Source organism: Echinops telfairi, unplaced genomic scaffold (genome assembly GCF_000313985.2).
Source record: "Echinops telfairi isolate 266 unplaced genomic scaffold, ASM31398v2 ScPeMD7_70;HRSCAF=299, whole genome shotgun sequence".
NCBI classification, from domain to species: domain Eukaryota; kingdom Metazoa; phylum Chordata; class Mammalia; order Afrosoricida; family Tenrecidae; genus Echinops; species Echinops telfairi.
Window position 1 is genome coordinate 36,838,703 of NW_022103968.1, and position 23,604 is coordinate 36,862,306.

General features: G+C 42.5%; 1 protein-coding gene across 4 annotated transcripts in view; it reads right to left on the reverse strand.

Moving 5' to 3' along the window:
* The window catches only part of PCGF5 (polycomb group ring finger 5), a 121,691-nt gene that overhangs the window by 47,764 nt on the left and 50,323 nt on the right, over positions 1-23,604 (reverse strand). For 2 of the 4 annotated variants that reach the window (XM_045291360.1, XM_004701079.2), the window contains exon 2: positions 9,503-9,794. In XM_045291360.1, coding sequence (XP_045147295.1) covers positions 9,503-9,614 — 112 coding nt within the window. In that variant the 5' untranslated portion in view covers positions 9,615-9,794. Of the gene's footprint in view, positions 1-9,502; positions 9,795-12,369; positions 12,389-21,580; positions 21,601-23,604 lie in introns of those variants that run through there. The other 2 variants (XM_045291359.1, XM_045291358.1) reach the window with 2 other exon arrangements.

Genomic DNA, 23,604 nt, shown 5'->3' on the forward strand with positions numbered 1-23,604 from the left:
TTTTATATATATATATATATATATATATATATATATATACAACTCATTTTAAAAGCAATTTAATCATGAGGTATATGATTTGTGAATACTTTACCAAGAAAAACACCCCCCACACACACACACAATGTTGATACAATATGAAAAATGTAGCCAATATCATTGAACAATATATATAGAAGTTGTTTAAGGGGATCCTAATTTGCTATGTAAAATCTCACCAAAACACAATAAAACATATTTTAAAAAAGAAAAAAAGCTTTGTGTTCCTGGTACCATAAATCTCTATGGAGTCTATAATCTCCCTTTTCCGAAGGACAGAATCAACAGATTTTCTAAAGGGTCCCTAACCCCAAAAGGGTTAAAAACCACTGTATTCTTTATACTTTAGCTGCTGGGACAAAGCTCTTTTGTTCTTTTAAGTGAAAGCCTTTCATTTGAAGTTAGCAACCTACTCAACCACCAGCAAATAAACCCTAAACAGCTTCAAAAGATTTCTCAGGGTGCTGATGCAAGAGATAGTATATCCCTTCATCTAGGACCTCCTCCCCCACCCTTACCCTTACCCATGCCCCGGCACTCCCTTTGTAAGACTCTGTTTAGATTCTAGTAGGTTTTGAAAATACCCAATTTTGATCCACATATCTTTCAAGCTACCTATCTATCATTGCATTTAAATCTTAGACAGGAGAAACACACAATAATAAACTTATTAGCCATTCACATACGCTTTCGGTGAGTGTTCAAGGACTAGGTAATAAGGATATGCCTAACCCAAATCTGTCTGTTGCAGCAGGTGGGTGACATACCTTGGAGAAGATGAGTTTTAAAGGGTGGGAAGCTGTTATCTAGTTGAAGGGAAGACGTGCATTCTAAGCAGAGCCAGAAGCTGACTCACATAAGTGTTAGGGAGTGGGGGAAGAAGAGGCAGGCAGAACTTGGTCTAAGGTGCTTCCACTAATCTTGAAGGCAATGGGTTATCTTTAGCAAATTTTAAGGCAGGATAAAGTGTAACCTTGAGGGCAACGAACAACCACCACCACCAAGACAGATTTTCATAAAGACGGAGTGCTGTTTTACACAGCCATCACTCTGGCACAGATTAGGAGTAACTTTGGTAGGAAATAATGAGTAACTGAGAAAGAATAGTGAGGGTACGAAAGTTGAAGAGACAGATCTGAGAAAAAGTAAAGACTAGACAGTTTTCTTAGTGAAAGTCAAGAAAGTCAAGCGTGGACCATGTTTCCTGCTTGTGCAATTGAGTGTTGGCCTTTCACTCATGTGTTCTTTAATATGTTGGGTTCAAGGTGGCTTTGGGCCATCCAAGTGGGATGTCAAACTAATCTTGGTTAAGACTGATGCTCTGAATCTCAGGGAAAAAGGTCCAAGACAATAATGAAAATTTGAGGGACATAAACAAAGATATAGCGAAAGACTCAGAGTAGATGAGATCACATAGAAAAGAGACAGATTCAAACGGCTGCAGAAATTTCTTCTTGGTCTACGAGAAGTTTCATTTGATGGAGTTTAAGTCCCAAATGTATGCTACTTGCCACTTTATTCTCATTGTCTAGTAAAGTGCTTTTTTATTTTAAATAATTCAAAAACCATCGGTGTTGTGAACACATTTATTTCCTTAATTTTACTAGGTTATTAAAACTACCCCCCAGACTGTTGTTCATTACCACCAAGGCATTTCCCACTCCTGACCACCTACTGGGCTGCAGACCACCACTGGTTCACAGGGTTTCTAGGGTTACTTTTTAAAACTTTTTATTATGAATTAATCCAAACCAAACAAAAACATATTGTTGAGAATGAGGGGGGATGGAGCAGAGACCCAAAGCCCATCTGTAGACATGGGAACAATGCCCCCACAGAGGGGCCACAGAGAAGGGATGAGTCAACCAGGGTGCAGTAAAGCATTGATAAAACACACAATATTCCTCTGGTTCCTTGAGGCTTCCTCAGCCCCCACTAGCATGACCCAGTGCTGCTTCTCAATTCAGACTAAACCAGGGCATGTACACAGGTATAGATAAGAGATGGGGGCTCACGACACACGGAATCCAGGAACAGGAGTGGGAATAGCGATACCAGAAGGGTAGGGGGAAGGAGGAGAGGAAGGGAACTGATCACAATGATTGATACATAACCCTACACTCCTCTCCAGGGGGAAGAATAGAAAACATGGGGGAAGGGAGACAGAGGTCGGTGTAAGATATAAAAATAATAAATAATTTATAATCTATCAATGGGGTGTGGGGGGGAGGAGGGTAAGGGGAAAAGGAGCTGATACCAAGGGCTCAATAGAAAGCAAATGTCTAGAAAAGAATGAAGGCAACATATGTACAAACATGCCTGATGCAACTGATGTCTGGATTGTAACAAGAGTTGTAAGAGTCCCCAATAAAATGTTCTTATAATAATAATAATAAAACCAAGCTCAGTGCCACTGAGCCAATGCCAACTCACAGCAGCCCTACAGCGCAGGGCAGAAGTGCTCCTGGAGTGTCTGAGACTGAAACTCTTCATAGGGGACACGTTACAGCTCGATTCATAGTTTTATATTCAGCAACCCATACATTTTCAACCATCCATTGTAATCCCCTCAGTGTGACACCTCCTCTCCCAAATAATCTGGTTTCCTGTTTCCATGCTGCCTCTGTCTAACCCTCTGACCTTTGTCCTTATGTATATATTGTCCTTTTGATCTCAAATAGTTGACTGTTGTAACAGGGAAGGAAGTTCTCTTCCAGATCTGAAAGATAAAGGCCCCAGTCTTGGGGGGTCCCCAGCAGTCTCTACCTGAACAGGAAGCCTGATCTCATTTAAGACTTTCAGGAGCCACTCTATTCAGCACCTTCTAATGTGATCCTTCTCAGTGCAGTCCCTAGTAGTTGCCAGGCACCATCTAGTTCTTCTGGTCTCGGGCTCTTGTCTGTCATCTTAAAAGGAGCAAACTACTACATCATTTATTCTGCAGTACCTCTGGGTGGGTTCAAACTGCCAACCTTTAAGTTAGTAGTTGGGCACAGTGTTTGCACCACCTCGGGAACTTTCACAAGCGTCCAGGTGGCACAGTGGCCAAAGTGCTCAGCTAAGCATCCAAAGGATCAGGGTTTGAACTCATCACTTACTCTGTGGGAGAAAGATGTAGCAGTCTGCGTCTGTAAACTGTTTCCGCTCTTGAAAGGTTAGAGGGCAGTTCTACTCTGTCCCACAGCATCACTATGAGGTGAAATGGATTGGAAATGGGTTTGGCTGGTTAGAGATCTTTAACATGTTGTATCTATGTTTAATGTAGTTTTAGTTGATCTCACATTAAGTGATCTTCTAAGGTTAAACATTTTTCATGGTAAATTTTAAATTGAGCATTTAACTCATGTTTGTTTGTTTATTAAATGTCTTCAGCCTGATGAAGGGAAGTGGCATTAGCATCCTGTGCAAATCTATCTAAAGGTGTGTCTTTTATGGCCCAATCTCACATCTCCTTACCAGGAGCCTGGGGCACAGGGCCTGCCGACCACCTCTGCCTCGCCTCCCTTCTAACTGGCTTGCCTTCTTTTCTTTCCTCCACATGGACATCAAGGCCATCATGCTCACACTTTGCCCCTTCTTGCCATATCCACTGAGTAGCCACGCAGTGTTAGCTCCAGAATTAGCTACAAGAGAAGCAAGCAGAGAAGCAACCCATCTGATTTGAGAAACAGGGGTAGGGAGTAGAAATGCATTTGCACCATAAACAAGATGGAAGAACTAGCAGTTATTCATATCGAAGAAAGAACGGCCACTAAAAACCCCTGCCTCACACCTGTGTGACCCTCTGCACCTCGAATGTAGTCAGACCCACAAGCTGTCCCTGAGAAGGCTTAGTCTGTGCCTCTAATACTTGAGAAAACGCTGTCTTTCCATCTCACGCATTCCATTCTGCTCTACTATGCTGAGACACATCAATGACAAAGTACTTCACTATTACACTGCACCTATCACCATCTGTATTCATTTTAGAAGTTTCTTGTTTATTCTTCCTCCACTTGATCATACACTCTAGACAGGCAACTTCCATGGCTGGTTTTGTTCACCAATACTTAAGTTTCAGTTACAGATTTCAAACTTGAAGAACAAGAACAAGATCTTTGAACTTTCCTAGGCATTTTCAAAATAAGATCTGATTTACCCATTCCTTAGCTTATATAAAATTTAGTCTATACAGAGTTATTTTAATAAGATATTCTTTTTGTAGCTGAAGATTAAGATAACAAATTACATGGGTGCCACAACAGCCAGCATGTTCCTTAAAGGCAATGATGGCAAGCCTTGACTCATGTACTTTGGCCATGTTGTCAGGAGAGACCAGTCCTTGGAGAAGGATACCATGCTTGGTAACGTGGAAGGGCAACAATAACAAGAAGGTCCTCAAAAGGACAGATGGACACAGTGGCTGCTACAATGTGCTCAAACACAGGAACAATTGTGAGGATGGCACAGAACCAGGCAGTTTCACTCTGTTGTGCACAGGGTCACTGCGAGTCAGAACCCGCTCAGTGGTACCGAGCAATGACAACAAACACACACCACCACTTAACATTTCTCACTGCTCTACCTCCCCATTGACCACTTTTCTTGAGCTTATGCTCATGCAAAATCCAAGCACCCTGTATACATGAGAATATCTAATAGGAAAACACAGGGAATCCAGGGCGGATGATCCCTTCAGGACCAGTGGGGTGAGTGGCGATACTGGAAGGGTAGAGGGAGGGTTGGTTGGAAAGGGGAAATCAATTACAAGGATCTACATGTGACCTCCTCCCTGGGGGACGGACAACAGAAAAGTGGGTGAAGGGAGACATCGGACAGGGCAAGATATGACAAAATAATAATTTATAAATTATGAAGGGCTCATGAGGGAGGGGGAGCAGGGAGGGAGGGCAAAAATGAGGACCTGATGCCTGGGCTTAAGTGGAGAGCAAAGGTTTTGAGAATGATAAGGGCAATGAATGTACAAATGTGCTTTACACAATTGATGTACGGATGGATTGTGATGAGTTGTATGAGCCCCTAATAATCGGTTAAAAATAAATAAATAAAACAAACAATAAAAAAAAGAATATCTAATAGGAGAGTCAAAACCCAAGATATCATCATACATCAAAGACCTAACCATTGGCTGAGGAACACTGCTCTCTGGCTGCAGGGGCAGTGAATCATTTAATGTGGCTCTTATAGTCCAAGTCTCTAACTCCCAGCAAACAACCTTTCCCTTCTTGGGTCTCGTAAGAAGGTGGGGGAAGACATTGATAGGATTCACCTGAGTAATGGTGGCCAAGAACCAGGAGTAGAGTTCAGCCTCTGGACCTGAAATCCCTGTGCAGTGAACCTCCTGGATCCAGATGACAGCTACGCTCTCAGAGGAGCAGCTGCAGAAACAGGAGTGATGGACTTCCCACCCCACCCACAGAGCAAGTTGAGTGCTTTGGTACAGGAAGCTGACTTGCAGAGTGGGGTGCCTCAGGGCACTTAATTGGGGGATTTGGACTTGCTGGGTTTGAGCTGAATGCCTTCAGTCTGAGGTTTACAGCAGTGTGGTATGCCCCTAGGGCACTTGTTAGCAGACCTGAAACCTTGGGAGAGGGCCTGGTAACCACAACTCAACCCTGAGCAGTCTCAGAGGCTTCACAATTTGTTAAATTCCTTAATTAACCCTTTAATCTGCATTTTTCTCTGTGAGTTTCTGGGTAGCTATTGCAATGAATAATATTAGAACCCAAAGAAGTGAAATAGAGAGCATTAAGATAACACACTCGTAGTGTTTGTTTTATCAATACAAATTCTGGGGCACATTTGCAAACAGAATAAGTATTGCCTAAAGCTCAATATAAATGCAAACAAAAATCCAGGAGCGTTACTTTTAAGCCAGGTGGCATGGAATCAATTTCAAGTACGCTCAAGCACCTTTGGGTCTCCTCAGACTCCAGGCTGAGGCCTCAACTCCATCATTTACACTTTGCTGCTCTGTTTGCTGTGGATGTGAAAGGCAACACTTGTGATTTACCACTGTCTTTTAACCACACTTCTGGCACATTCATTCCTCTCTCAGCAAAGGGGCCTGATGGCTGCCAAGGGTTTTTCAGGCCACACTGACCTACTCAGTTGCACTGTCATTTACCCCTGGAGACTTTAAATTGCTGTCACATACACAGATATAAATCTTGCTTATAAACTGATCACTTATGCTTCTAGGCCTCTCAGTCTTTTCTCCCCAAATGATATTTAATGGAATTGCATAATTCTCTAAGGAAGAACTTCACAGACATAGAATGTGTAATGTATAGAAGGGTTTGTTGCTTTCTTCTCGTCTTTCAAACAGAGTTGGCAGCTTCTGCTGGAGGGAGGCAGATGTGAAAAACCAGTACACAAATGTTAGAAGACGTGAAACAAAACCATCTGTGGACCATGTCCAGGTCCCACACTTGGTGCAGTGGGAAGCAAGGTGAGGTGTCCACTCCAGCAGAGGGCCCCTTCTTGTTGTCTCATCCTCCAAAGTACATTCACAATCCGACTACTTTGTGCCACCTTCGGCTCACATCATCTAGTCTGCAGGGAGGAGAGCCTTTCATTGGCTGCTGCTCCTTAGACTTGAAAACCATATTCTGGCCTCAGGTCCTCTGTCTACCTGCTGTGTCCTCAGAATGCTCTTCTCCGTATATTCACAGGGCTCAATCCTGTCTGATTTCTGTCCAGATGTTTTCATATCAAACAGGCTGTCCTTGTCCACTCCATGAAAAACAACCCCTTCTCCTACATAATTCTTCTTTGCTCATCTTTGTAGTATTATAACTACCAAACACGACTCCTATTTACTTATTATTAGTTTCCCCTAGTAGAATGTAAACTCCTGAGAACAGAGAATTTGGGCTATTTGGTTCACTACGGTAGCCTCTGAGTCTAGAATGGTGCCTGGCATACAGTAGACATTAAAAAATTATCTATCAAATGATATTTAACTGTAATGATCCAAGTTAAATAATGATGCAAAGAAACAGAAAATTAGTGACACAAGTTCATAATTACTTGCTAATAGAATAGTATGAGTCAGTAATATAGGCAGTCCCTGGGTTATGCATAAGATCCATTCCTAAGTCTGTCTTTAAGTTGAATTGTAGTTAAGTCAGAACAGATATGCCTGGTTCTCATTTAATGCCAGTCAAATGCTTGTCTTAGTATATAGCAGTGGTTCTCAACCTTCCTAATGCTGCAACCCTTTAATACAGTTCCTCAGGTTGTGGTGACCCCCCCTCCCCAAACCATAAAGTTATTTTCGTTGCTACTTCATAACTGTAATTTTGTTATGAATCGGGCGACCCCTGTGAAAGGGTCGTTCAACCCCCAAAGGGATGGCGACCCACAAGTTGAGAACCGCTGGGCTATAGTATAGTTTTAGAACATATTTTACCTTCCCATGCATACACTAAAACATATAAAACCAAATAATGCAGTACATGATAATAATAATAATAATACAGGACAATTAAGTCCCCAAGTTAAGACCATCCAACTTAGAGGCTTACAATCAATCACGATCACTCTCCCATGCTTGGATGCACTACCGGCCCTTGCACTGGATTTACAATTTGGAGGCATGGTCACGAGGGTAAGAGGGAAATTCAAGCCAAATCCAGAGTTACATACTTCACACAGCATTCCTGGGAACAGGTCTGACTGAACAAGGTGGGCAGCGTTCTTCTTCCTTGAGCCAACAACCCACAAAGGTGCACAATGTTTTCATGAGCACCACAAAGCAGTGCTGGTATCTGTCACTCTGATACGCAGTAAGGTTGACTCTCCATCTTCATGCACTCAGCCAACCACGAATGATGAATATTTGGTGAGAGGGAAACAAGTGGTCAAACAATCCCTCAAAGGCTAAAAGGTAATGAAAACTGCTATTTGCAAAGCATTTGCATTGTATTAGTTACTATAAGTAATCTAGAGATGATTTAAAGTATGAGGGAGGATGGACATTGATTAAATGCAAACATTATGCCATTTCATATTCAGGACTTGAGCATGGAGGGGTGGCTGTCTAGAAGCCAATGTCCAGAATCTGAGGGAGGGCTGTATTTAATTAAAATTTTAATACAAAAGGCTTTATGGCGATCCATTCTTAAGTAAGAGTTGTCCTTATATTTTTGCTCTGGGATTTAAAAGTCGCACACAGAAATATGCATTAGCCCACTTGAGGTGCTTTTACAAATCACACGTGGCTAGCCCTTGCCACAAGACTCACCAAATCTCCCCAGGCGAGGTCCTAACCACTGTGTTTTTAAATGGCTTTCCAGATTATTCTATTTTGCACTCTTATTAAAAATCATTGGAATAATTGTGTATCAGTTCAACAGAGGGAAAGATTTATCCAAAACAAAAAAGACACCATGTTGTATGAGAAAAGCGTGGACTTTAAATACCGCTCCAACACTCATGTGCCTCGAGACTCAGGAAGAACTTAACCTCTGTTTCTAAACCTATAAAAATGGAACTAATCTGTACCTTTTCTCCCTCCCAGCTCCACACCAAATGATGCCAACAGTAGTGTAAAGCCAAAATGAGAAGTATAGAAAGCATCTATTTGGTGCATTGGACTAGGAGGACTCAGTGGAGTCAACTTCCAGTGAAATAGGGGAAAATATTGTAGAACAACAAAAAGGATGCATAATCTTGGCATAAGTGGCTATTAAAAATGTCTCTTCCTCTTCTCAGTAGTCTAGAATTGTGCAGTATAGAACCACTCCACAAGGCCGCGATCTTTAGCAAGTAGCATGCAAATCTGTCTCCCAAAGTGCTGCTAACACTGAGCCAAACTCACTGCCATCGAGTTGATTCTGACTCAGGGAGACTCTGTAGGACAGGGTAAAGCCTCTCCTGGGGTCTCGGGCCTGTAACTTTGTGCAGCAATGGAAAGTCTCATCTTTGTCTCATGGAGCAGCTGGTGGTTTCCAGGTGAAAGCAAGATCACTATTCTCCCAGGGCTTGGCTAATAGGTGAGCGCTTAACTATTGGAACAATCCAGGGGTGGGGCTGAACAATTTGCATTCCAAAGTTCCCAGGGGATGCTGATGCTTCTGGGTCTATAAACCACAGGAGAAGAGTCATTGAGTTAAAGTATGCACCTCCTAACCAAACCTCAGGGCAGATGAAGTCCTTCAACGTCACTTGTAAAATCAAACCCCTCACATTGTTCGCTTTTAGAAACACCTTACCTAGTAATACGCATTTCGAGTTTCAGAACCTTTTGTGAGTCAGAGGAAAAACTAATATTAATAACAACAAAATGTTATGCCACCGGTAACCCAACGACAAACTCGAAAGTTAATTCTGCAGAGAAGAATAATTCTCAGACTATGAATTATTTTACAAGTTAAAATATAAGTAGAAACAAGATGCAGCCGTTTTTAAAGAGTGAGTACAGGTGTGTTGGTCAAAGGTCTCATCAAAGAATACTCACAGGTGTGGAGGCATTCTGTCACTGTCGTTGGCTTGATCAGATACCCCTTACAAATGTAGCAGGTGATGTAAGGGTTGAAGTCTTTCACCAAGTGCTTCCTTTGGGTAGCCATTCGTGGTTAGCTGAGACTGGCTTGGAGTCCAAGCTAACCAGGGTATTAAGCGGATCAAAGTCCACTTTCAGCAGCTGATTGTCGTTTCCGAGCGGACGTCCTGCGGCATGTGCACTCACATCCAGAGTTATCACCAGGTCGCTGATCATCACTCCTTCTGGTGGCTTTGCGTCCCCATATCTGTTTTTAACAAAAGTTTTAAAAAGAGAGAAAGGTGTCAAATTACTTTTATGCTATTAATAGCATTATAAGAACAGCAACTGTTGTGTTCCAAATTAGGTAAATAGGTGAATATGCATTTCCTTCACTGTAACATCCATTTATAAAGCTGCTATAACTTAATTCAGAATAATGACAAAATCATCCATCCCTGGAAACTCAACTATCATATCTATGCAAATGATGCTCAGTGTGAGTAAGTCAATTTTTGATATCTCTGCCTCTCTGGTAACGCATTTGAACTATCTGCTTGACTGCTCTATCAGGACTTCCTGCCGGTACAAGTTAAAAGATGCAAACCTGAAGTAATATTTTCTTCTCTCGGAAAATGATCTCCACTTCCACCGTATAGCCCACATGCAGTCAGGAGTCAAATCAAGTTGATGACTCTTCTCAATTCCATCCAAGACAACTGTACCTGGGTATTACCCTGCACCTGCAATCCACCTTACATTCCACTACCAGTTTTGTCTTATGCAATCACATTTGAGGTCTCTGAACAAAGAATGTCAGTGTCTTCTCTTTATGAACAAAAAACCAAAACTAAACCCAATACCTGTGCTGTGGAGCTGATTCTGACTCACGGAGACCCCATGTGTTTCAGATTAGAACTATGCTTCTAAGGGCTGTGACCTTTCAGGGGTCAATCACAAAACAGACCTATCTGCTGAGGTGAATTACATCCACACGCCTTTCCATTAGGAGCTGAGCACTTAACCTTTTGCAACAAACAGGGACTTGTGAACAGAAACTGAAAAACCAAACTCACTGCCACTGAGTCCATTCTGACTCATAGACACCCTATAGGACAAGGTAGAACTGGCCCTGTGGGTTTCTGAAACGGTAACTTCTTTATGGGAGTAGAAAGACTCATCTTTCTTGCAAGGAGCTGGTGGTGGTTTTGAACTGCTGACCTTGTGGGTAGCAGCCCAATACATAACCACTGTGCCACCAGGGCTCCTAATTTGCTCAGCTGGTTACAAAAAACACTCCACACATTGGTCTGACATTCATGTACCCTTCAACATCCTTTTTGAGGCAAATTGAAATGATCCTTCCTTCCCCAAGCGGAATGGCCCACTGCCTTCCTGGGCTCTGTCTGGATTCTACCTATCCTTCAAGGCCCATCTCCAATATTAGCCTCACTTGTAATCTCTCCCTTGACTTTAGCCTTTACTCCTTTCCTATTGAATAGCCCTTTTATTTTGCTTCTATAGTTACTCATGCTTCTACCTTAATAGTCCCCAAGAGCTTTGAAGAAACTAGTCACATGAGTACATCTAAAACCTGGGTGGTGTTACTTCTAAATCTCGGCATTTTAAACCTAGGGAATGAGCTCACCCTTCTAGAGGCAAGGAGGGCATTCACGCAAAGCTGCTATGGTAGCCCTGTCCTTTGGGATTCCCACCAACGCCTTGTATGCAGGGTAGAACTGCTCTCTAGGGTTGCCAAGGCCCGGCACCAGGCCTATGTTCTGAGGGATCACCAGGTAAGTACCAACTGCCAAAGCAGCCTAGGCCATAATCACTTGTGCCACCCAGAAACGTCTGCACTGAAAGCTAGCACACAGTACAAACACAATAAATGTCTAACTTTTTCTGCTCCTGGAAAGTTTGATAGGTGCCTGTATATCAAGGTGGAAGAGAGGGGGGGAATGAAACAGCTTGTTACAAGGACTATGCACAGTGAAAATAGACAACACGAAAGGTGTTGATCTTCCTAACTTCATTCTCTAAGTGGGAACTTTTCTCTTTCAGCTGCTGCCTTCAGAGGGAAGTAGCAAGTAACTGATAGGGTTTAAAAAACAACAAAGGCTACATTCCAGTCAACGAGTCACCTCTGAGAATGTGCACGGGGTAGGTTCTTCCTGTAATCTTCCTATCAGTTTGGGAAAATGTGTGGAGGCTGACACAGCGCAGATGATTATGGGGTCTAGGCTCTGGTCCCTGGCCCCGTATGACTTCGGCAAGGCATTTAAGTTAACCTCGGTGCCCGGGCCTTCGTGGACTCCTCTGTACAATGGGAGTACCGGCTCTACACCTTCCCTACGGGTTTGCCAAGAAGCTCAAAGTACCACAAAGTTCCCAGAACGAGGAAACAACTCAGGCCCAACATGGGGGGGTATGACGATCGTCCGTCGGCGAGCCCGGTTGCCAAGACAGTTAGAGGAAGCCCGACTAGCAGGGGCAAGGACGCGGCGGGAGGAAGTTTTCCGCGTCCTGCCGCGGACTCCAGCCCCACGGCGCGCCCGCCCTGCAGGGCCGGCAGGTGCGCGGGCCCGGCTCTGCGGACCGGGCAGCTGTGCGGCCAGGATGCGCCGCCTCCCCCCGGCCGGGCGCGGGCACCGGCCCCTCTCCGCCCAGGGGAGCGCGCCGCGGCGAGCCCCCGGCCTGCCCGCTCCGCTCGTCTGGGTGGGGCGGGCCCAGCAGGTGTCTGGAGGTGCTGCTCCCGCTCGGGGAGCAAACTTGAGCGGGGAGCGCCCTGGCCGCCGGTGTGCGGGCCCCTCGGCGCCACTCCAGGCCCGCCCGGTACCTACCCCGCGGCCGCCACCGCCGCTCGTCTCCCGCCAGAGAGCCGGCCCGCTGGGAAGGAAAGTGAAAGAGAAACAGCGCCCGCCGAGGCCTGGCCGGTGCCCGCGCCCTGTCGGCCCTCCCCCTGCAGGCGGGAGCACGCCGGCTCCGCGGGGCCACTCGGCTGGGGCCGATAGGGCGCCGCGGGCCTCGGGGCCCAGGGCCGGTGCCGCCTCCAAGGGCAACTCCACCCACTTCCAACCGCCGGCCCCGCTGCCCGCCGGCCCCGCCCGCCGCCACGCCCCCGGCCCGCGCCCCTCGCAGGTGCGGAGGCCCCAATTGGCAGTCCTGCTACCAGGGCTCCTCTGGCCACGTAGCCTTAATCATCATTATTTTAGTTCTTCCTGTGCTTACCACTATCCCCCTCCTGGTGGTTTTTGTCATGACAATGTCTGATTTTTGTGCTGCTGTTGTTGTTGTTCCCTGGCTGGGGATGGGGAGGGGGTGGTGGTGCTTAAAATCAACAGTGTTAGACCTTACAGAATTGTCAACTCAGCTGGGTCCTGCCCCACGCCAGTCTCACCTAGGCCACAGCGGGAACAAGACATCCCTTGATTTTGCACCTTATTTAAAACTCACTAACGAACTTGTCTCTGGTGGGTCCAGAAGTCATGATCTTTGGCGATTGTAAGCAAGCAGGATACTTAGGGGCCTGGGGGAGGGAGTTGTTAGCGGAAAGGTAAAGAATTGACTACAATTCAAAAAGCTCAAAAAGTAAGTAAACAACCTAATATTCTTTTGGGGGCACTTTGATAACTACAAGGGACCATTCATGATAAAAACAACCACGACCAACAGAAGCATTCATTCAAAAGTACACATGAAAGGACTCCTCAGAGCCATTCCCTTCTAGTCTACTACATTCCCAAATCACCAAACTGTCCATTACAACCCCCATTTCGCTTATTTGTACTTGGTCTTTTAGTTCCTAGAAAATTACAATTCGATAATCCTAAAGCGGCGAGTGACTCGTGTGGTCCCCTCCACTGGTGCAACAACAGTGAACATGGACATCAAGGTTTGAGCATAAGGAGAAAAGGAAATTGGCAAAGGAAGATTTTCAATCTTATACAATGTATCAAAAAGGGGAAAGGTGCTACAACTGTGTCATCTTTGCTTTGGTAGATGTGAGAGCAGAGATGGTTGCAGAAGTGACAGTATGGGGGAGGGGGCTGTTGCAAGATGCTGCTTTATCTCCCCTGACAGGAGTCACCTTCTTGACTAGAGGGATAGATGGTGATGGAAATGGCTCTAAGGCAGACCCATGAAACCAATAACCGCCACCCTAGCCGCAGCACATGACCTCAAAGATCCATTCCAACCTTAAAATGCACCAAGAAGAAGCCAGCTTTTTATGTCTATTTTAGAATAAAACTTGTGTAGAGCGCACATAACGTAAAAGAAAAAGTGCCTTTGTTAGTATCACAGCAGGAGCAATGAATTTTCTGAAACGGCTTTCAAAGACCACTTTCCTAGTGCTAATAAAAACCAGTTTACAAAAATATACATGTCAGATGCCAAGTTGAGCTCAACTTCCATAAGTTAGAGATCACTAAGCGCAAACAACAAATTAGGCCAATTGCTGCTACAGCTGAAGTACTACTCTTTCTATTGTTCATCCGGAGACTAAACAGATCAATATGTGAAAACTCACACCCTTTCCAGTGTATTTAAGATACATAATAGAAAATAGTACTGTGTATGTGGTTAACATATACAACATGAGCTGGTATTTTCCCCATCTTGCATCTGAATATTTCAAATACTTTTAAAGAATCATACTCAAGGCTAGGGACTTAAGTTTGATCATGGGGATTCAAGTGGATTCATTGCAACCCCATAGGACAGAGTAGAACAGCTCTGTAGGGTTTCCTTTATGGGAGCTTACAGCCTCATATTTCTGCTGAGAAGCAGCTGATGAGTCTGGTCCATAGCCTTGCAGTTAGCTGTCCAATGTTTAAGGCACACTTGAGCCATTAGGGCTCCTGTGACCAACAGTAGGTAGCTTTTCCAGAAGAAATGAACCTCTAAGGGTGGATTTTGGGAGACTGCATTGGCAATGGTGGGCATGAACATTCAATTGATACTTGAAGGTCAAAGTGAAGGCAGAGTTCTCATAACAGGAGCGAAATTAAAAATAGTGGACTTCAAAGGGAAACAATTACCTTTGTAAGAAAACCTGTGCTTGGTAGTCCTCGGCTTTGTGGACAGCTTGCTGTGCTTTCTCCTTTAGCAACCACCCCAACTACCTCCTTCACACTAAGTGTGGGGGGAATTCACATACCCAAAAATTAAAGCAGAAGAGATAACATACTCAAACATTTGTCTGGTAAAAAACAAAGGAAAAATAAATGGCAAAAGGGAATGCCAAGGAGTAGGTTTAAGTGATGGGCACATTCTACGTCTTTAAACACAGGACTTTCAGCTGCTGTGTCCCTTCTCCTTCCTCGGGGCTGTGTTCCAGTGAGCTCTGCTTTTGGTCCCTTGGTTCTGCTAGTGGGGCGAGGGACAATGTCCACACGCTCAATGTGAAGGACAGGGATGGCTATGATGACAAATCTCAAGTACCAGAAGAACCCGCAAATTAAAAACAAACAAAGGCCTGCAAACCACTGGGCATATTTGCCGTTGCTGTTGCATGTCCTCACGCCGATTCTCACACAGAGTGACCTATAGCACCATCTCTAGGGTATGCTCGCCTCATATTTCCTGTGCAGTCATCGTTCTGGGAGCAGGCTGCCAGACCTTCTCTCCTGCCAAGCTTTTGGTTAGCAGCCAAGTAAGTGCTGTACTCATTGTGCCACCAAAGCTGGGGAAAATAAATGGTAAGAAATAAGATTCATTCCAAAATCAGTACCGTTTTTCTGATTGCTCATTTTACAGATTAGAAACCAAGATCCAGAGAAGTGGCAAATGCATAACCACAGAGCTGCTTTTGGTGTTGCCAGGATCAGAACCAATGTGCCAATTCCATATTATTTATACCTCCTAAGAACACTTTTCAAGTCCAAAAATTTAAGGGGAAGTTCTAAGACAAAATAGAGGAGCCCTGGTGCAATAGTGGTCATGCACTGGATCAGCAGTTTAAAACCATAACCCGTTTTCTACTCCCATGAACCTACCAGGGCAGTGCTACTGTGTCCTATAGGGTCACTATGAGTTGGCATCAACTTAATGGCTTTGAATATACACGTGTGTGTGTGTGTGTGTGTGTGTGTGTGTGTGTGTGTGTGTGTGTGTGTGTGAACTTGATGACTGAGCTTATTTTTGTTGCTAGGGTTTTCTGGTTTTTGTTTTTTTTGTAAGAGAGAAACTTTTTTTAAAAAGGAAGAAATGAAAAGAAGGATAAAGAATCAGTGCATAGATAGCATTTAGGAATGCACAGGCTACTGATGATTCCCTTCAAATAAGTGGAATCCCCAAAGAGATAACTCATTTCTTTTGATTATTGATCCGGATTCTTCCAGTGAATCATCACAGATGTTGATAAACCTTTCAGCTGCTTGTATATTCAATGGTATAGTCAATATGATTTGCCAACACCCTAATTCAAAAGCATCAATTCTTATTTGATCTTCCTTATTCACTGCTCAGTCTTCGACTGCATATGAGGTGATTGGATTAGGTGCACCTTAGTGACATTTTTGCTCTTTAACACTTCAAAGATGTCTTTTACCACAGAGTTCCCCAATGTAATACAGAATTTGGTTTCTTGACTGCTGCTTCCACAGGTGTTGATTGTGGGTCCAAGTACAATTACAGCCTTGACAACTTAATTATTTGCACTTATAGCAGAGTAATGACAAATAGGGATCTGGGGTGGCCTTATTGTTTGGCTTTATCCTCAGAACAAGAGTTTTGTTTTGAAAACAGGGAGTGGCATGATGAGATTTGTAGTTTATGAAGTCTTCTGGCTGTACCATGGAGAATGGTTTGGCCTGAGAGCTACAGGCAAACTCCTTAAGAGATCATTGAAGTAATGGAAGATATAGATCGCTGTTTCCCAAAGTGGGCAATACCACTTCTCTAGGGACACTGGAATAATCCATGGGGCTTCAAAAGCAGATACCCACTCTTTATCCTGGATTATAGTCTATACTACAAAAGCTTTTCATTGCTAATCAGGTGCTGCTGTTCTTCGTTTGTTTGCTTGTTTGTTTCTGAAAAGGGATGGTAAGCCAGATAATTTGGGGGAACCTATGGTATAGGTGACAGTGATCTGAATGAGGATTGGTTAACTGGAGGAATTCAAGAGACATTTAGCAGAGATTTCTTGAGAATGATTGGATTTGTTGGAGGAGTATGCAATAAGAAAAATAAATTGGTCAGTGTGATTGGAAATTCCTCAGTTCTTTGTTCCTGTCCCAGTCCTCAATCCACTGATTTGCAGCAGTCACAGATTTTGAATTGTAATTATGCAGCCATGAAATAAATTCATTTGTCTTTGTGGGACACCTATGTTAACTTTTAACATCTCCTAAAATCTCCCTAGGAAGATTTTTAGTATATAGAGGATAGTTTTTTATGTTAAAGACATTCTGTATGTTAAAGATTGAACAACACTCTTAGGTATGTAAAATAGTCTGAAATAATAAAAAAAGTCAACTTATTTAAGAGTATGATAAATTATAAAGATAATAATGCTATTTTTAAAATAGCTATTCCATTTTTGAAATCAGTTCATTGGTTAGGCAAAGAAGGACTGTGGGCTTTTCAATGTGCAACCAGCCCTTCTTAGGTAGACATAAACTATAGAGAGAGCTAACAATGCACAGTGCCGTAGAATAAACATCTGCTTAAGAAGTATTGCCAGAATGCTCCTTAGAAGTGAGGATGGCAAGGGTTCATCTCATGTACGTTAGACATGTCATCAGAAGGGGCCAGTCTGTAGACAAGGACATCATACTTGGTAAAGTAGAAGGTTAGTGGGGAAAAAAAGAAAAAGGAAGAGCCTTGATGAGATAGACTGACAGTGGCTGCAATAATGGGCTCAGACTCAGAAGTGACTGTGAGGATGGCATCACACTGGGTGGGCAGTGTTCCATTCTGTTGTGTGTACGGTCAATTATGAGTTGGAACCAACTGGATAGCACCTACAAAATGCATCAACAGATCCCTCTGTCCCTTCTACAACCCCTTCCCGTGAACGCCACGTCCCAACCATAATAAACCTCTTTACTATCCAGAAAAAGACGTTTTCCACCCTATGAATAGCTTGTCCTAGCATCCTCCATCCTTCCCCCTTCAGCTAAATCTTACTTTAACCCTTACTGATCCTTTAAGTTTCAGCTAGAGCCCAGGGGTCATTTTCCAAGACACCTCAAAGCTACTGAGGAGCTTCTTCTATATAAAAACACCAGATACATACATAGTATCTCACACCTAATCTCTCCAATCACATATCATACTATCTTGGATTGTTTGGTTTACTTCTCTGCCCTTCCACTAAAGTGTGAACCCAGAGGACCCATGGCTGTGCATCTCCAGCAGAGTGGAGGTCAGTGGGGAAGAAATGTTAGCTGGTTTCTGGAGGGCAAAAAAAAAAGGAAAGCTGAATCATTGCATACACTCTATAAGGGATCTTGTTGTCTATTCCGTCTTGGCTTTTTTCTTGGAGGGATCTTTATAAAGGATATGTTAAGGCATAATCTGTGCTCTTCAAGATTATTAATTACAATCACAGCAGGAAATAAAAAGACTTACCCACATGAAACAAATGGAGCAATATACCAAATTTATTAATAAAATGTTTAATGGAATACGGTCAAGTGACAAACTTCAGTTGAAAGAAGGAGCACACTGGGTGGTCAAGGAATTAGTCCTGCTTGCTTAGGAATAGACTTGCAATAATGGGGAAAACACAGCAAAACCTCAAAAGTGATAAATATGGAAGATAAATAGGAAGGTTGTTAGGGCTGGTTGGTGAGGAGGATAAATGAAGTAAGCATATTAGAAGTAATTACAGAGAAATAGCATGAGGCAGGAGACAAGATTAGTCTGAGAAATATTTTGCCATTAGCTACATAATTTTTTTAAAGATTATTTTATTGGGGACTCTTACAACTCTTGTTAAAACCCACACATCGCTTGCATCATGCGGATTTGTACATATGTTGCCTTCACTCTTTTGTAGACATTTACTTTCCATTGAGCCCTTGCTAAATTAATATTTTCAAGTGCTTTAAATACATTATGCTAGAGAGGGGGAAAGTTTTTTCTTTCCTCCTTTGGGAGCTAGAAAAAATCAACTAAAATTTTCTCTTTCCAACGTCGAGTTGGCTGGCATGTTACAGGGAGGCTGGAAAAACGGAGAGTGAAACTAAAAGATGTACAGATTACAAGGAAATAATGGATTTACTCCAATCTTTAGGGTTCAAACTCACTGCCACAGAATCTATCTTTACTGAGCCATCAAGTGTTATATTGGGATGTCATATTAAATCTCTAAAGATGATAGACAGATTACTTAAGTGCAGAAACTACGACCAGTCCATAAAATATGAATGTAGATGGTTCTAAGGAAGGAGAAATTGGAGACCAAATTAGCAGGGAAACACACACAAACACACACAAATGATGGAATTCAATTGGGGCCAAATTCAATGTACAAATTTAGTAACCTAAGTTTCTCTAAAGATTTACAACCTCAGAAACCCAAAGGAGTAGTCTATGCTAGTCTATAGAGTTGTTATGAGTCAGAACTGTCTCAATCAATGGCTGTGTGGTTTTTTGAATGGTTTAGAGCAGTGGTCCTCAACCTTCCCAATGCCTCAGCCCTTTAATACAGTTCCTCATGTTGTGGTGACCCCCAACCATAAAATTATTTTTGTTGCTACTTCATAACTGTCATTTTGCTACTGTTATGAATTGGACGCCCTTGTGAAAGGGTCGTTCGACCCCCCCAAAGGGGCTGGGACCCACAGGTTAAGAACTGCCGATTTATAATATGACATTGGATTTGGAATCAAGAAAGACTGGTGTTTATTTTAGTCAAGGCAAGCCATTTGACTTCCCTGGGTTTCATTTTCTTCCTATGAAAAGTGACATGATAACATTTGGCTTTAAAACCAATAATTTTATTGTGTTTAAGAGAAAAGTTGCACAGAAAATTCAGTTTCCATTTAGCAAATTCTACACAAGTTTTGCAGTGATATCGGTGACATTTGCCAATCATTCCCATTCATTCTGGTGGTACCATTTCTAGCACCGTAGTTTCCTTTCTCCCTTACTCATCTCTGTTTAGAGTAATTTTGACCATTTGGTTTCTGATGGGTTATTTTTAAAAGGAGCTCATTTCTCATGAGTGACATTCTTTATGTTATGAGTCCTCAATGGGTAATTTTGGTTTAAGGTTTGAAGAGTATCTCAGTGATAATCTCTGGGAGTCTTCAGTGCCAAAGAGTCCATTAAGAGTATACTTTTTAAGGAGCTGAGTTCTGCTTCATGTTTTACTCCTATTCAATAAGGATACACTTGGAAAAGCTGACCTGAACAGTTAGTAGTGGTAGGCTCCATCCAGTTTTTCTGGTCTCAGGGTAGATGAGGCTATGGCTCATATAGACCATTATTTCCCAAAGTGGGTGGGAGATACTGGCCCCCTAAGCCACCACCACCCCACATGGGGGAGGAGGCAATGCTGGAATGATCCAAGGAAGCTGGAAAGGCAGATACCTACACTTTATCCTGCACTACGGAATATAGTATAAAAGTTTTTACTTGCCAGTGGAACACTGAGTTTTGTTTTGTTTTTTTCTAAAAGGAGGTGGTATGCCAAATAAGCTTGGGAACCTATGAAATAGACTACTCTCTTCTCTAAACCTTCAGTTTCCTTATCTCACCTTTCTTCCAAATGAGTAGGGACTAATAGTTGTATGGCCACTCAGAAGCTTTTAAGATTCCAAGACACTATGATAATATGATCTTAATCATTGGTGTACACGGAAGGATTTCTTTACTTACTTGTAGGTTGTTATAATGAGCAGACAGAAAATCCAGTGAAGTAATAGGTAAGAAGTTTCATAAATTGTAAATTATGTAGTACTGTAAACTACAAAGTTTAAGTAGGAATTCTCCAGATCACCACCAGTTGTTGAATAACACCTACATGATTAGTCCAATGCTGTACTACCTAGCACAGAACCTGATACTAAGAAATACTGAAAGGATATTTGTAGAGTGAGTAAGGCACTTTGGATAGAATAAATGACCCCAGGACACAGTAAAAAGGTCTGCAATGGCCAGAAAATACTCTTTCTTCTGGACTCAATACTTGTTACACCCAATTGTTAAAACTTGTTACACTCCATTTTTTTAAAAGTTGAGGAAATCTAAATAATTCAATGGGCAATACAAAGTTGTGTGAAAGAAACAAAATTGCTATAAAAAGTTCAATAATGTGGGTTAGTTCGATGTTGCAGAAGCAGTAAAACAAAGTCTTCATTTATTTACTCATGTGGGGGGTTAACAGGAATAAACTTTTAATCAGAATGCAAATTTTCCCTCTGAGTCATAATTATGCCTTTATGAGCTATTACTTGAACATCCTTTCTCAGCTGGGCCAGGATTAGCAGCCTTAGTCTACAGGAGTGTTTCTCAACCTGTGGGTCGCCACCCCTTTGGGGGTTGAACGACCCTTTCACAGGGGTCGCCTGATTATAACAGTAGCAAAATGACAGTTATGAAGTAGCAACGAAAATAATTTTATGGTTGGGGGGTCACCATAACATGAGGAACTGTATTAAAGGGTCATGGCATTAGGAAGGTTGAGAACCACTGGCAGGAAGGGAGAAAGACCAGGGACGGGCAAAAGGCTTTAGTTATGAGTCAACATTTCAGCAGGGCATTAAGAGTAACCCTTTACTGGCCAGCAGTGAAAAGAAGAGCATGGCGGGAAGAAGAGATGGCAAAGTGCCAAGGGTGGCCTTCTCCCTCTTCCTTCACCATTCTATCTTGAACACACACACCCCCACGCACACACACAGATTACACATACCCCCATCGTGACCATAATGGCACATCAGTGTATTTCTTACTGCTTGTAACTAAAGACTTCGTGACCAGGCTCCTTAATAATTTTATCCAATTTTACAGAAGACCGAAGAGAAGTTGGTTTAAATGAAAGCAGGGCAACAATTAGCTCTATGATAAGTTAGGGACTCTTGACCTTGACTTTTTTACCTTCAGGGTGATGAAACCAATCATAGTTTCAGAAGCTGTGATGGCTTGACCTTTGGTAGTTCCAGGAGAAATAAACAATATCAGGCTTGAATAATTTCCTCTTCTGTGCCTACTAAAAGAAGTTGTTTTCTCTGACTGGAAAAATACCTTCCAGTTAGCAGATCGTCTCTTGATATCTTTTTTTCATGAAAAGCTGAAAAAAGTTACTAACAGCAACACATCTTAGAGGTCAAGTTGGCATCATAGAAAACTGATTAATAGAGCAAGGCTCCAAGTAGGCAAGGTCTTCGTCATCGCTGTGGTATGCTTAAAATCAAGACTGAAGCGCTGCAGGCTCTCAATAAATATTTGTTGATAGAATGAAAGAATGGATAATATATGAATGAACAAATGAACAAGTAAATCAATGAAATCTAATTTTGTAGTTTAGACTGCCCAAGATCATATTCTGGTGCAATATATTAGTGGCTATGTAACTCAGGATAAATAACCACTCTCTGCCTCAGTTCTCCCATCACTTAAATGGGTATAATAAAAGTACAGGTTCCATAGGAGTTTTCATGAGGATTATATAATGCAAGTAACACAGTACATAGTAAGCATTCAACAATTGTTTGTTGGATTAATTTTCATAATTTATCCCCTTCCCTGTTATTTGAAAAATGTATCAGTGAAACATCAGGGCCTAATTCATGGCATGATGGCAAGTATATGCTTACTAAAAAATGTCTTAGCACAAGTTATTTGCCTACAGGATATACACAGGGAAAAGTTAACCATTATTCTTATCAGGTAGCTTTCTTGCCTTTATAAAATTTTGAAGTGGGGTTAGTCTCTAACAAGTAAAATATGAAAATAGTGGCTTAAATCCACTACCTGAAGAGGAAATTAGGAAATAGGGTTTACTCAAAAGTTTACAGAGTTCGATGAACATTCAAACCCCCATTGGATGATCTAAGTATGGTCTTTGGGAGGCAGAAAGGATACACAGGGTTTAAAGATCCTTCTTTAAAGGGGATTGCAACTTTCAGTGTGGATTACAATGCAATGTAAAGAAGACCAAAATCCTCATAACTGGACCAATATGTAACATTATGATAAATGGAGAAAAGTTGTCGAGGATTTTGTCTTTCTTGGATCCACAATTGGTGCTCATGGAAGCAACAATGAAGAGATCAAAAGAAGGATTGCTTTAGTACATCTTGCCTAGGATCTCTTGTATTAAAAAACAAGGATATTACTTTGAGGACTAAGGTGTGCCTGACTCAAGCCATGGTATTCTCCATTGCCTCACATGCATGTGAAAGTTGGACACTGAATAAAGAAGACTGAAGAACAATTAATTTTTTGAATTATGGTGCTGAATAAGAATATTGAAAGTACCATGGACTGCTGAAAGGACACACTAATGTGTATTGGAAGTAAGGCCAGAGTGTTCCTTAAAGGCAAGGATGGCATGATGTTGTCTTACATACTTTGGGCATATTGCCAGGAGAGACCAGTCCCTGGAGGACTTCATGCTTGACAACGTGGAAGAGCACTGAAAAATATGAAAGCCTTCAACAAGATGGATGGACACGGTGGCTGCATCAATGGGCTCAAGCATAGGAACAATTGTGAGGAGGCACAGGACTGTGCAGTATTCTGTTTGCATAGGGTTGCTATGGGCTGAATGGCACCTAACAACAACAGCAATAAAGATCCTTCTAGATATTCAATGATGGGTTATGCAAGTTGTGTATTATCAAGGCAAGGGACCAACAAATGTATCTGTATATATTTTAGGCTTTGTAGAGCATATAATCTCTGTGGTAACCCTGCAACTTTACATCTATTGGGTGAAAGTGACTAAAAAGAATATTTGAACCAGAGAACAACAAATGATCCAAATCAGTGGTGAGGAGGATATGGGAGGCCTGGTAGGGCATGATCAAGGGTAACGTAACCAAGAAGAATTGCTGAAAACCAGGTGGAGACTGAGCATGAAAGTGGGACAGGAGGAAAGTCAAAGGAAATAGAGGAAA